The sequence below is a fragment of the Pseudophryne corroboree genome, chromosome 1 (assembly GCF_028390025.1).
Source record: "Pseudophryne corroboree isolate aPseCor3 chromosome 1, aPseCor3.hap2, whole genome shotgun sequence".
NCBI lineage: Eukaryota > Metazoa > Chordata > Amphibia > Anura > Myobatrachidae > Pseudophryne > Pseudophryne corroboree.
In genome coordinates, this window is record NC_086444.1 from 673,553,690 (window position 1) to 673,569,316 (window position 15,627).

Sequence of the window (15,627 nt, forward strand, 5' to 3'; positions counted from 1 at the left end):
CCTTTGGGGAGACAGAGGGAGAGTTTGCCAGCACACACCAGAGCGCTATGTATATACAGGGATAACCTTATATAAGTATTTTTCCCCTTATAGCTGCTGTATCTTTAATACTGCGCGTAATTAGTGCCCCCCCTCTCTTTTTTAACCCTTTCTGTAGTGTAGTGACTGCAGGGGAGAGCCAGGGAGCTTCCCTCCAACGGAGCTGTGAGGGAAAATGGCGCCAGTGTGCTGAGGAGATAGGCTCCGCCCCCTTATCGGCGGCCTTATCTCCCGTTTTTCTATGTATTCTGGCAGGGGTTAAATTCATCCATATAGCCCAGGAGCTATATGTAATGCATTTTTTGCCATCCAAGGTGTTTTTATTGCGTCTCAGGGCGCCCCCCCCCCAGCGCCCTGCACCCTCAGTGACCGGAGTGTGAAGTGTGCTGAGAGCAATGGCGCACAGCTGCAGTGCTGTGCGCTACCTTGTTGAAGACAGGACGTCTTCTGCCGCCGATTTTCCGGACCTCTTCTGTCTTCTGGCTCTGTAAGGGGGCCGGCGGCGCGGCTCTGGGACCCATCCATGGCTGGGCCTGTGATCGTCCCTCTGGAGCTAATGTCCAGTAGCCTAAGAAGCCCAATCCACTCTGCACGCAGGTGAGTTCGCTTCTTCTCCCCTTAGTCCCTCGATGCAGTGAGCCTGTTGCCAGCAGGTCTCACTGAACATAAAAAACCTAAAACTAAACTTTTCACTAAGCAGCTCAGGAGAGCCACCTAGTGTGCACCCTTCTCGTTCGGGCACAAAAATCTAACTGAGGCTTGGAGGAGGGTCATAGGGGGAGGAGCCAGTGCACACCAGGTAGTTCTAAAGCTTTACTTTTGTGCCCAGTCTCCTGCGGAGCCGCTAGTCCCCATGGTCCTTACGGAGTCCCCAGCATCCACTTAGGACGTTAGAGAAAAGATGCATTTTCATAAACAAAAGGCGCCCGACATTAGCAGAGCTGCCAGCTGACTCATGCCAGGCATCTTTTGCAGAACTAGCGGCGGTGCTAGGGGGCACCAGCCAAAATCTTGCCTAGGGCATCATATTGGTTAGGGCCGGTTCTGATAGCATGCCGATATGCAGGTAATGTATGACTGGTCAGTGGCACTGACCGTTCTGACACTTGCCGTTATCGACTGCGATAGCGGACAGCTGCAGGCGTCGTTGCCCATACATCACAGCATACACAGCTGCCAGCATACAAAAGAACAATAACGTTTTTCTTTTTCCTTCAAAAGCTGCTGTGGCCACTGGGTAAAGATGACCAACGCATGCAAAGAGGCTCCGCAAGCGCCGGTCACAAGTTGATAGAAGGAGAGAGGAGTTCGCTGGGCAGGTAAGTTAACACACTCCTTCTTCGGCAGTGCAGGGCTTCATACATGCTGACGTAATCTGAATTTACTTAATTGTGGTCTGGAAGTGAAGCGGGTCTTTTCAGATAACGGACGGAGCATGTATTTTAATATTTCTCAACTTCAGTTACACACAATGTACACTGTCATATATCAAATTAATCAGCAACCTGGCGACTCGCTGCATCCTGGTGTAATGAGGCTACATCTATGAGGACGCATCTATAGGTCTGATAGAGCATCATTTTGTGTAAAGAATTATGCTCAATTACTCACTCATTACTTATGGCGCATACAGTAGTAATAGTATTGCTAAATGTACAAAATAACATAAATATACAGGTGTACATGGGCATTCATTTTAATAAATGACACTTTAAAAGCCATATTAACCACAGATATGGTATCATTTCAAGCATCGTTCTGCAGATATATACTGAGATGAATTATTTCTATCTTGTCTTGAGATGTAATATTTCTGGAGCGGACTGATTGGGAACACACATTTTGTACATACAATACACAAGAAACAACATTGGGAGTAGATTGTAGGTTAACAAATGTGCATTTTTGATATGTGAATTGTCGTTTGAGGCACACTGGAAAATTAAGAGGGAGATGTATCAAAGCTTGGCGAGAGATTATGGGGTCTATTTACTAAGCCTTGGATGGAAATAAAGTCGCTGGAGATAAAGTACCAGCCAATCGGCTCCTGTCATTTTTCAAACACAGCCTGTGGCATAGCAGGTAGGAGCCGATTGATTGGTACTTTATCTCCAGCGACTATCTCCATCCAGGCTTAGCAAATAGACCCCAAAGTGGAGAGAGATAGGGCACTAAAAAATCAGCCTCTAACTGCCAAGTCACAGGCTATGTTTGAATAATGAAAGTTAGAAGCTGGTTGGCTGATACTTTGGGGTCTATTCATGATAAGTGAAAAGTGTGGAGAAGTGAGCCAGTGTAGAAATTGTCCACGGCAACCAATCAGCACTGAAGTAACATTTATAATTTGCATACTATACAATTGTACAGAGCAGCTGATTGGTTGCCAAGGGCAACTTCTCCACAAGCTCACTTCTCCACTCTTTTCACTGCTTCATGAATAGACCCCATAATCTCTCACCAATTTATCTCTATCAAAGGTTTTATACATCTACAGAAAACAGGCAGAAACCAGCACATCAAAGGGAACTTTATATTGTACTTATAAACTTTTATTTTTTACTTTAATTTTTGCTTGTTACAACAGGGATGCACTTGATTTATAATTTTATTTTGTTGCATGTATTAGTTTGCCCATTGAAACCACTACTTATTTTCGGTTATTTTTATTTGTATGTATTCCATTGTGTTTGAAATGTAACCACTAATTGTGTATGCCTAGAACAGAGAAGGACGCAGTCCCCAAAACTTGCAATGGACATTAGACAGAAGAAAAACAAACCAACCAAGCAACCATCCAGAAAACCAAAGAGAGCAAGCCATAATACAGATTCTAAATTCACATTTCCCCTCTGTTTTTTAACTATCCTGGTGATGCTAGTTTTATACATACACTCAATATAACTACACTTAGCACATACCTTTTCCTTCTGATTTTCAACTTCAGCATGTTGTTTTCTGCACCCAGTGGTGCAGGCATATTGCTCATCTGTTTTGGCATAGGCTTCAACACAGGCTATAAAACAGAGAATGGGGACATAATTCTCATGATTGGACCAACAACAATTTACGTTAATATAAGCATATTGCAAAATGAAGTTATTCATCACAATAGGGGGATTCCAAATAATGCTAAATAAATAGATAAATAGACCATGACAAGAAAACAGGTACTTAATGTATTTTACAATAAAAAAAAAAGTACTGCAGAAAATGGACTCCTTTTACATGTTATACATTTAACATGTAAAAGGAGTCCATTTTCTGCAGTACCTTTCTATTACATAAGGAATACATAAGAAATTGAACCTAGTTCTTTGAGCAACAACTAAAACACACAGTAAGGCCAACCAGGGGCGTATTAAGAGAGGAGGGGGCCCATGTACAGTCTCCGTATGGCCCCCTACTCTCTAGCAGGCAGTGCAGTGACTCTGTGCATTAGGGGGTAGAGACCTGCGCACCATCTCTCCGTAGGACTCTGCGGAGGTATTGAAAAAATAGGTGCAGGGTGTGTGGCGTGGGCTCCCCTGGACCCAGGGGCACGTGGTCACCGCACACACTGCACCCGTTATATATGGACTACGAGAAATAGAATTACCGGTGAGTAAATTCTTATTTTCTCTGACGTCCTAAGTGGATGCTGGGACTCCGTAAGGACCATGGGGATTATACCAAAGCTCCCAAACGGGCGGGAGAGTGCGGATGACTCTGCAGCACCGAATGGGCAAACTCTAGGTACTCCTCAGCCAGGGTGTCAAACTTGTAGAATTTAGCAAATGTGTTTGACCCCGACCAAGTAGCTGCTCGGCAAAGTTGAAGAGCCGAGACCCCTCGGGCAGCCGCCCAAGAAGAGCCCACCTTCCTCGTGGAATGGGCTTTCACCGATTTAGGATGCGGCAGTCCAGCCGCAGAATGTGCAAGCTGAATCGTACTACAGATCCAGCGAGCAATAGTCTGCTTTGAAGCAGGTGCACCCAACTTGTGGGGCGCATACAGGATAAATAGCGAGTCAGTCTTTCTGACTCCAGCTGTCCTGGAAACATAAATTTTCAGGGCCCTGACTACGTCCAACAACTTGGAAGCCTCCAAGTCGTTAGTAGCCGCAGGCACCACGATAGGTTGGTTCAGATGAAAGGCTGATACCACCTTAGGGAGAAATTGGGGACGAGTCCTCAATTCTGCCCTATCCATATGGAAAATCAGATAAGGGCTTTTACATGACAAAGCCGCCAATTCTGATACACGCCTGGCCAAGGCCAACAACATGACCACTTTCCACGTGAGATATTTGTTATGCACACCAGTGCCAGCAGGAATGTACTGGTGTCTGAACGGTGAGGGATGCAAAACAAGTGAACTCACAGACAGACTGGGGAATATGACATTACATACACAGAAGGTGATAGGGTAACAAAATAAACACAAAGTGAACAGAGAAGCCCAAAGGCTAAGAAACTGGGTGTCTCCCTAGTATTAGAAATGCTCAGATGGAAAGAAGCGAGATGTAGTGATTTAATACGTAGAGAACCCGAAATGCTGTTGCTAAGGGCAACAGCAAAACCCTAAAGGGTTACCAACGGGTGTGGCAGTAAACTCCTTGGTCAGAGATGGAATAATAGACACAAGGAGAGTCTCCACAATCCTAGTCCTCACTTGCAGTGCACTGGTTCAGCTTACTGCCACTAAACTGACACCTGAACACCTTGCACAGTGAGAAAGGATTTTGGCAGGCAAGTCTGAGAATACAGCCGCAAACTTGCTAGGTTCACAGAGTAGCAAAAGAACCCCAGCAAGTTAAACGACTGACTCCAGTCTTACTGCTAGGTCTGGATTGGCAGAGTGTAATACCAAATCCCAAGGCCTATTTGCAGTAAGCAACAAACAAATACAAAGTTTACACAGTACTAGCTAGCTTTCAGGAACTGACTAACCAACAAAGATTCAGCAGCATCTGCCTAACCTGAGAAGAGGGTTTATATAGCAGGTGCTGTCCACGCCCCACTCAGACCTCACAGACTGTGAGCACAAAAACCAGCACCGGATCCCCTGCCGTGCACAGAGCCTGTAACCACTGCACAGCAAAAGACCCGAACCGGAGTATCAGCTACGCTCAGGTTACTCCGCTAGCACTTGTCTCCCGATTGCCATGACGACGTGGCAGCACAGAGCAGGAGACCCTAACAGTACCCCCCCTCTGACGAGGGGTCAAAGAACCCCTACCACCGGGTTGATCGGGGAACTGCGAGAAGAAAGATCGTAACAGTCTGGGGGCATGAAGATCACAACTGCGCACCCACGACCGCTCCTCCGGGCCATACCCCTTCCAGTGCACCAAAAATGACAGCCAACCCCGAACCATCTTGGAGTCAAGAATCCTTTCAACAACAAACTCCCTCTGGCCACGTATCAGAAGAGGGGAAGGTCTTCCACTGGAAGAAGGATTACTAATCGCCCGTTTTAAAAGGGAACAATGAAATGTTTTATTGATACCCAAAGAACGGGGTAGATCTAACTGAAATGCCACCGGATTGATGACCCTAGTGATCTTATAAGGACCGATGAACCGGGGGCCTAACTTATGAGATGGCTGTCTCAACTTCAAATTCTTGGTAGACAACCAGACGAAGTCTCCTAATTTGAAGCTGCAGGGTCTTTTCCGCTTATCAAAAACCCTTTTGGTCACTAATGACACAGACACAAGGGCTTTCTTCACTTTCCTCCAAATACCTCTAAGGACCGAAACCACAGAGGAACCACCAGGCGTGGAGTCCAGGGAGTCAAAAGAATTGGCCTTAGGATGATGCCCATACACACAAAGGAAGGGAGAGATCCCTGTAGCAGAGTGAGCCGCGTTGTTATAGGCAAACTCCGCCATGGACAGATGAGCCACCCAGTCAGTCTGACACTTGGAAACATAACACCTGAGGAACTGCTCCAAGGACTGGTTCACCCTTTCAGCCTGCCCATTAGACTGCGGATGGTAGCCTGACGACAAGCTGACAGAAATCTGGAGATTGGAACAAAATGCCCTCCAGAATTTGGCCACAAACTGGGATCCGCGGTCAGAGACCACATCAAGTGGCAACCCGTGGAGGCGCACAACATGCAGCATAAATAATTCAGACAGGCGTCTGGCCGATGGCAGCCCAACCAATGGAACGAAGTGCGCCATCTTCGAAAACCTGTCAACGACAACCCAGATGGCTGTCATTCCCGAGGATTTGGGCAAGTCCACCACAAAATCCATTGAAATGTGGGTCCATGGCTTAGATGGAATAGAGAGTGGATGTAATGGGCCAACAGGAACCCCTCTAGGAGTCTTATTTCGGGCACAGATGTCACATGCCCGAACCCACTGATCCACATCCCTAGCCACCGAGGGCCACCACACCGCCCTAGATAGCAACTCCCGAGTTCTGGCAATACCCGGGTGACCTGCCGACTTCTTGGCATGGAATTCCAGGAACACTCGCTGTCTCAACCTAGGAGGCACAAACAAAAGACCTACCGGAAGGTCTGGAGGAGCCTGCTCCTGTGCTCTAAGGACTAATGACAGGAGGTCCTGGGTAATGCCCACTTTAATACATGATGGGGACACAATGGGCAATGGCTCCTCGGTGGTCTCCTGGATTGGAGCAAAACTCTGCGAGAGCGCATCAGCCTTGATGTTTTTTGACCCAGGGCGATATGTTATCAAAAAATTAAAGCGAGCAAAAAACAAAGCCCATCGTGCCTGCCTGGCATTGAGGCGCTTCGCTGACTCTAAATATGCCAAATTCTTATGGTCGGTGAGAATTGAGACCACAAACTTAGCCCCCTCAAGCCAGTGTCTCCACTCCTTGAGTGCATCCTTAATAGCCAACAATTCCCGGTTACCCACGTCATAATTCATCTCGGCAGGCGAAAATTTATGGGAAAAGTAAGCACAGGGATGAAGGCGATTATCAGCCACCCCCATCTGAGAGAGCACTGCGCCAATACCCATCTCAGAGGCATCCACCTCCACCACAAAAGGACGCTCTGGATCTGGGTGTCGCAGCACCTTGGCCGAGACAAATGCCCTTTTGACACGGGCAAAAGCCGCTTTGGCCTCACAAGACCAGTGAGCAACATCCGCCCCTTTCTTAGTGAGTGCCACCAAGGGCGCCACTATAGACGAAAATCCAGCGATAAATCGTCTATAAAAATTCGCAAAGCCCAGAAAACGCTGAAGCGCCTTCAAACTAGTGGGCTGCACCCAATCCAGGATTGCCTGTACCTTGGAACCCTCCATTTGGAAACCTTCTGGGGAGATAATATATCCTAGAAATGCGATTTGCTGAACTTCAAATTCGCACTTCTCCAGCTTCGCCCCAAGCCGGTGGTCTCTGAGTTTCTGGAGGACTAAGCGTACATGCTTCCGATGTTCCTCCAGGGAATGGGAGAAGATTAGGATGTCATCTAAGTATACAACTAAGAATCTATCCAAATATTCCCTGAGCACATCGTTCATGAAGTCCTGGAAGACTGCCGGGGCATTACAGAGCCCAAAAGGCATCACCAAATATTCATAATGCCCTGAGTGAGTATTAAAGGCAGTCTTCCATTCATCCCCCTCTCTTGTTCGGATTAGATTGTACGCACCGCGTAGGTCAATCTTAGAAAAAATGGTGGCAGTACGAAGCTGGTCAAACAAGACCGAAATGAGAGGCAGTGGGTATGAGTTTTTAATCGTGATACGGTTCAATTCCCTGAAGTCGATGCAGGGTCGCAATGAACCGTCCTTTTTACCCACGAAGAAGAACCCCGACCCAACTGGAGACTGTGAAGGTCTGATAAATCCCTTAGCCAAGTTCTCCTGAATGTACTCTGCCATAGCCTGAGTCTCAGGACGTGACAGGGAGTACAACCTGCTCTTGGGAAGCTTAGCATTCGGCAACAAATCAATGGCACAGTCATAGGGGCGATGGGGAGGTAGTACCTTTGTAACTCTTTTGGAGAACACGTCCGCAAAATCTGCATAACATCCTGGCAATCCTGGCAAACTTAGCTGCGAAAGCCTGACTGGAAGGCTCAAGCAACTCCTGAAACAATCAGTACCCCAACTAAGAATCTCCCCAGAGACCCAGTCAAATTGAGGATTGTGGGCCCTTAACCAGGGTAACCCCAACACCAATGGGGCAAAAGTACAGACAGTCACATAAAAGGACAATTTTTCAGAGTGTGTGGCTCCAATAAACAAAGAAATCTGGCTAGTGCAAGAGGTAATTTTACCCTGGGATAATGGTTCCCCGTTTAACCCACAAATCTCAATTTCCGATGCCAAGGGTACTAAGGGAACAGAGTGTTTCAGGGCGAATTGGCGGTCCATAAAAACCCCGTCGGCCCCACTGTCCACAAAGGCCTCAGTCTTGACAGTTTGACCGAGGATCTTCAAGGTCACCGGAATGATAATAGTCTTCTTGGGAAATTCCGACTTCTGACCTGACAGGATATTTCCCATCACCCTCAGGCCCTGAAGTTTTCCGGCTTTTCTGGGCATGATACTACCACATGACCTTTATTCCCACAGTACAAACATAACCCCTGCTGTCTCCTCCGCGTCTTCTCACGCGAGGAGAGGCGGGTAGCCCCAATCTGCATAGGCTCCTCGGAAAATTCCTCAGAGTCTGAGGTTCCCTTGGGAAAGAAGGAAACCTCGGTCTCCCTTTCAAGCCTGCGCTCTCTCAGCCGTCTATCCACCCGAATGGATAACTGCATGAGCTGATCCAAGCTATCAGGCAAGGGATATTGTACCAGTTGGTCTTTTAACTGGTTAGAAAGACCTCTTCGGTACTGGTGTCTCAGGGCTGGGTCATTCCACTGGGTATCATGGGCCAACCTCCGAAACTCCGTACAATAAACCTCAACTGGCCTTCGCCCTTGCTTAAGGATCGGAATCTGAGCCTCGGCTGAGGCCGTCTTGTCAGGGTCATCATACAACATGCCCAGTGCCGTAAAAAAAGCATCAACACTTTTAAGCGACGGACAGTCAGGCTGCAACCCATATGCCCAGACCTGTGGGTCTCCTTGTAGCAAGGAAATCACTATGCCCACCCGCTGAATCTCCGACCCAGAAGACTGAGGCCTAAGCTGGAAATATAGCTTGCAGCTCTCCTTGAAACAAAAGAACTGCGAGCGATCTCCAGAAAAACGATCCGGGAGATTTACTTTCGGCTCCTTAACCCCTGAAGGTACTGCTGCTGCGGGAGCTCCGCCAGCGGCCTGCGAGGTGTGCATTTTAATGGACAAATCATTAAATTGTCGAGTCAGGACCTGCACCTGATCGACCACCTGTTGCAAAGTATTTTGAGGGGTATGCTCCATATTCCCACAAAATTTCAACAGGAGTATTTGGCTGCTGAATATGTTATGCACACCAGTGCCAGCAGGAATGTAGTGGTGTCTGAACGGTGAGGGATGCAAAACAAATGAACTCACAGACAGACTGGGGAATATGACATTACATACACAGAAGGTGATAGGGTAACAAAATAAACACAAAGTGAACAGAGAAGCCCAAAGGCTAAGAAACTGGGTGTCTCCCTAGTATTAGAAATGCTCAGATGGAAAGAAGCAAGATGTAGTGATTTAATACGTAGAGAACCCGAAATGCTGTTGCTAAGGGCAACAGCAAAACCCTAAAGGGTTACCAACGGGTGTGGCAGTAAACTCCTTGGTCAGAGATGGAATAATAGACACAAGGAGAGTCTCCACAATCCTAGTCCTCACTTGCAGTGCACTGGTTCAGCTTACTGCCACTAAACTGACACCTGAACACTTTGCACAGTGAGAAAGGATTTTGGCAGGCAAGTCTGAGAATACAGCCGCAAACTTGCTAGGTTCACAGAGTAGCAAAAGAACCCCAGCAAGTTAAACGACTGACTCCAGTCTCACTGCTAGGTCTGGATTGGCAGAGTGTAATACCAAATCCCAAGGCCTATTTGCAGTAAGCAACAAACAAATACAAAGTTTACACAGTACTAGCTAGCTTTCAGGAACTGACTAACCAACAAAGATTCAGCAGCATCTGCCTAACCTGAGAAGAGGGTTTATATAGCAGGTGCTGTCCACGCCCCACTCAGACCTCACAGACTGTGAGCACAAAAACCAGCACCGGATCCCCTGCCGTGCACAGAGCCTGTAACCACTGCACAGCAAAAGACCCGAACCGGAGTATCAGCTACGCTCAGGTTACTCCGCTAGCACTTGTCTCCCGATTGCCATGACGACGTGGCAGCACAGAGCAGGAGACCCTAACAATATTTCAATTCCACGGTTTTAAGTGGCTCAAACCAATGTGACTTTAGGAAATCCAACACCACGTTAAGATCCCAAGGTGCCACTGGAGGCACAAAAGGGGGCTGAATATGCAGCACTCCCTTAACAAAAGTCTGAACTTCAGGTAGTGAAGCCAGTTCTCTCTGGAAGAAAATCGATAGAGCCGAAATCTGGACCTTAATGGAACCCAATTTTAGGCCCATAGTCACCCCTGACTGTAGGTAGTGCAGAAAACGTCCCAGCTGAAATTCCTCCGTTGGGGCCTTCCTGGCCTCACACCATGCAACATATTTTCGCCATATGCGGTGATAATGGTTTGCGGTCACTTCTTTCCTAGCTTTAATCAGCGTAGGAATGACTTCCTCCGGAATGCCCTTTTCCTTCAGGATCCGGTATTCAACCGCCATGCCGTCAAACGCAGCCGCGGTAAGTCTTGGAACAGACAGGGCCCCTGCTGTAGCAGGTCCAGTCTGAGCGGCAGAGGCCATGGGTCCTCTGAGATCATTTCTTGAAGTTCCGGGTACCAAGCTCTTCTTGGCCAATCCGTAATAATGAGTATAGTTCTTACTCCTCTTTTCCTTATTATCCTCAGTACCTTTGGTATGAGAGGAAGAGGAGGGAACACATAAACCGACCGGTACATCCACTTGTGTCAACAGAGCGTCCACTGCTATCGCCTGCGGGTCTCTTGACCTGGCGCAATATCTTTCTAGCTTTTTGTTTAGGCGGGACGCCATCATGTCCACCTGTGGCCTTTCCCAACGGTTTACAATCAGTTGGAAGACTTCTGGATGAAGTCCCCACTCTCCCGGGTGGAGGTCGTGCCTGCTGAGGAAGTCTGCTTCCCAGTTGTCCACTCCCGGAATAAACACTGCTGACAGTGCTAACACATGATTTTCCGCCCATCGGAGAATCCTTGTGGCTTCTGCTATCGCCGTCCTGCTTCTCGTGCCGCCCTGTCGGTTTACATGGGCGACTGCCGTGATGTTGTCTGACTGGATCAGTACCGGCTGGTTTTGAAGCAGGGGTTTTGCCTGACTTAGGGCATTGAAAATGGCCCTCAGTTCCAGAATATTTATGTGTAGGGAAGTCTCCTGACTTGACCATAGTCCTTGGAAGTTTCTTCCCTGTGTGACTGCCCCCCAGCCTCGAAGGCTGGCATCCGTGGTCACCAGGACCCAGTCCTGTATGCCGAATCTGCGGCCTTCTTGAAGATGAGCACTTTGCAGCCACCACAGCAGAGACACCCTGGTCCTTGGAGACAGGGTTATCAGCCGATGCATCTGAAGATGCGATCCGGACCACTTGTCCAACAGGTCCCACTGAAAGGTTCTTGCATGGAACCTGCCGAATGGAATTGCTTCGTAGGAAGCTACCATCTTTCCCAGGATCCGCGTGCAGTGATGCACGGACACCTGTTTTGGTTTTAGGAGGCCTCTGACTAGAGATGACAGCTCCTTGGCCTTCTCCTCCGGGAGAAACACTTTTTTCTGTTCTGTGTCCAGAACCATCCCCAGGAACAGTAGACGTGTCGTAGGGACCAGCTGTGACTTTGGAATATTTAGAATCCAGCCGTGCTGTTGTAGCACCTCCCGAGATAGTGCTACCCCGACTAATAACTGCTCCCTGGACCTTGCCTTTATCAGGAGATCGTCCAAGTACGGGATAATTAAAACTCCCTTCTTTCGAAGGAGTATCATCATTTCGGCCATTACCTTGGTAAAGACCCTCGGAGCCGTGGATAGACCAAACGGCAACGTCTGGAATTGGTAATGACAATCCTGTACCACAAATCTGAGGTACTCCTGGTGAGGATGGTAAATGGGGACATGCAGGTAAGCATCCTTGATGTCCAGTGATACCATGTAATCCCCCTCGTCCAGGCTTGCAATAACCGCCCTGAGCGATTCCATCTTGAACTTGAATTTTTTTATATATGTGTTCAAGGATTTCAAATTTAAAATGGGTCTCACCGAACCGTCCGGTTTCGGTACCACAAACATTGTGGAATAGTAACCCCGTCCTTGTTGAAGTAGGGGCACCTTGACTATCACCTGCTGGGAATACAGCTTGTGAATTGCCTCTAGCACTGCCTCCCTGCCTGAGGGAGTTGTTGGCAAGGCAGATTTGAGGAAACGGCGGGGGGGAGACGTCTCGAATTCCAGCTTGTACCCCTGAGATACTACTTGAAAGATCCAGGGATCCACCCGTGAGCGAGCCCACTGATTGCTGAAATTTTTGAGACGGGCCCCCACCGTACCTGGCTCCGCCTGTGGAGCACCAGCGTCATGCGGTGGACTTAGAGGAAGCGGGGGAGGACTTTTGATCCTGGGAACTGGCTGTATGCTGCAGCTTTTTCCCTCTACCTCTGCCTCTGGGCAGAAAGGACGCGCCTTTAACCCGCTTGCCCTTATGGGGCCGAAAGGACTGTACCTGATAATACGGTGCTTTCTTTGGCTGTGAGGGAACATGGGGTAAAAATGCAGACTTCCCAGCTGTTGCTGTGGAAACGAGGTCCGAGAGACCATCCCCGAACAACTCCTCACCCTTATAAGGCAAAACTTCCATGTGCCTTTTAGAATCTGCATCACCTGTCCACTGCCGAGTCCATAACCCTCTCCTGGCAGAAATGGACATTGCACTTATTTTAGATGCCAGCCGGCAAATATCCCTCTGTGCATCTCTCATGTATAAGACTGCGTCTTTAATATGCTCTACGGTTAGCAATATAGTGTCCCTGTCTAGGGTATCAATATTTTCCGACAGGGAATCTGACCACGCAGCTGCAGCACTGCACATCCATGCTGAAGCAATAGCTGGTCTCAGTATAATACCTGTGTGTGTATATACAGACTTCAGGATAGCCTCCTGCTTTCTATCAGCAGGTTCCTTTAGGGCGGCTGTATCCGGAGACGGTAGTGCCACCTTCTTTGACAAGCGTGTGAGAGCTTTATCCACCCTAGGGGATGTTTCCCAACGTGACCTATCCTCTGGCGGGAAAGGGTACGTCATTAGTAACCTTTTAGAAATTACTAGTTTCTTATCGGGGGAAGCCCACGCTTCTTCACACACTTCATTTAACTCCTCAGATGGAGGAAAAACTACTGGTAGTTTTTTCTCTCCAAACATAATACCCTTTTTTGTGGTACCTGGGGTAACATCAGAAATGTGCAACACATTTTTCATAGCCTTAATCATGTAACGTGTGGCCCTATTGGAAGTAACATTAGTCTCATCGTCGTCGACACTGGAGTCAGTATCCGTGTCGACATCTGTGTCTGCCATCTGAGGTAGCGGGCGTTTTAGAGCCCCTGATGGCTTTTGAGACGCCTGGGCAGGCACAGGCTGAGAAGCCGGCTGTCCCATATTTGGTATGTCGTCAAACCTTTTATGTAAGGAGTCGACACTGTCACGTAATTCCTTCCACATAACCATCCACTCAGGTGTCGGCCCCGCAGGGGGTGACATCACATTTATCGGCATCTGCTCCGCCTCCACATAATCCTCCTCATCAAACATGTCGACACAGCCGTACCGACACACCGCACACACACGGGGAATGCTCTGACAGAGGACAGGACCCCACAAAGCCCTTTGGGGAGACAGAGAGAGAGTATGCCAGCACACACCAGAGCGCTATATAACACAGGGATTAACACTATAACTGAGTGTTTTCCCTATAGCTGCTTATAAATATATATTGCTGCGCCTAAATTTAGTGCCCCCCCTCTCTTTTTTACCCTTCTGTAGCTTGAAACTGCAGGGGAGAGCCAGGGAGCGATCCTTCCAGCGGAGCTGTGAGGGAAAAATGGCGCCAGTGTGCTGAGGGAGATAGCCCCGCCCCTTTTTTGGCTGACTTTTCTCCCGCTTTTTTTATGGATTCTGGCAGGGGTATTTATCACATATATAGCCTCTGGGACTATATATTGTGATTTTTAGCCAGCCAAGGTATTCATATTGCTGCTCAGGGAGCCCCCCCCCAGCGCCCTGCACCCATCAGTGACCGGAGTGTGAGGTGTGCATGAGGAGCAATGGCGCACAGCTGCAGTGCTGTGCGCTACCTTGTTGAAGACCGAAGTCTTCTGCCGCCGATTTCCAGGACCATCTTCATGCTTCTGGCTCTGTAAGGGGGACGGCGGCGCGGCTCCGGGACCGAACGATCGAGGTCGGGTCCTGTGTTCGATCCCTCTGGAGCTAATGGTGTCCAGTAGCCTAAGAAGCCCATACTATCTCCAGTCAGGTAGGTTCGCTTCTTCTCCCCTTAGTCCCTCGTCGCAGTGAGTCTGTTGCCAGCAGATCTCACTGAAAATAAAAAACCTAAAATATACTTTCTTTCTAGGAGCTCAGGAGAGCCCCTAGCGTGCATCCAGCTCAGCCGGGCACAAGATTCTAACTGAAGTCTGGAGGAGGGTCATAGAGGGAGGAGCCAGTGCACACCAGTTAGACCAAAAGCTTTCTTTTAGTTGTGCCCAGTCTCCTGCGGAGCCGCTATTCCCCATGGTCCTTACGGAGTCCCAGCATCCACTTAGGACGTCAGAGAAATATGGTTATTAATACTAAGTATTTATTTATTACACAGTTATATACAGAAACACTAAAAAAGATACAGATAAATCAGTGCCAAAGCTCATTTATCCTTTGATAGACGTTTCAGGAGACACAGAAATACGTCAGGAGCCTTGAGCGTCGGATGATACTCCTTACTGTCCGTTCACCACTTACCATCATTAGACCCTACGCCTTAACCTAATTGTCAGGAAGATTACTGAAGAGCTCCAAGCTAGCTCAATACGACGCTCTCTGTAAACAGTGGCATCCTTGCTTCATTGGAATACAGTGCATCTGGAAAGTATTTACAGTGCTTTATTTCTTCCACATTTTGTTATGTTACAGCCTTATTCCAAACTGAAATAAATACATTTTTCCTCAAAATTCTACGCACAAGGGGGGTCATTCCGAGTTGTTCGCTCGTTATTTTTTTGTCGCAACGGAGCGAATAGTTGCTAATGCGCATGCGCAATGTCCGCAGTGCGACTGCGCCAAGTAAATTTGCTATGCAGTTAGGAATTTTACTCACGGCATTACGAGGTTTTTTCTTCGTTATGGTGATTGTAATGTGATTGACAGGAAGTGGGTGTTTCTGGGCGGAAACTGTCCGTTTTATGGGTGTGTGCGAAAAAACGCTACCGTTTCTGGGAAAAACGCGGGAGTGGCTGGAGAAACGGAGGAGTGTCTGGGCGAACGCTGGGTGTGTTTGTGACGTCAAACCAGGAACGACAAGAGTGTCTGGGC

General features: G+C 48.1%; 1 protein-coding gene across 1 annotated transcript in view; it reads right to left on the reverse strand.

The window, feature by feature from the left end:
• Window positions 1-15,627, reverse strand: part of TMEM59L (transmembrane protein 59 like) — a 283,368-nt gene that overhangs the window by 196,912 nt on the left and 70,829 nt on the right. The window contains exon 3 of the mRNA XM_063914725.1: window positions 2,958-3,052. Coding sequence (XP_063770795.1) covers window positions 2,958-3,052 — 95 coding nt within the window. The remainder of the gene's footprint in view (window positions 1-2,957; window positions 3,053-15,627) is intronic.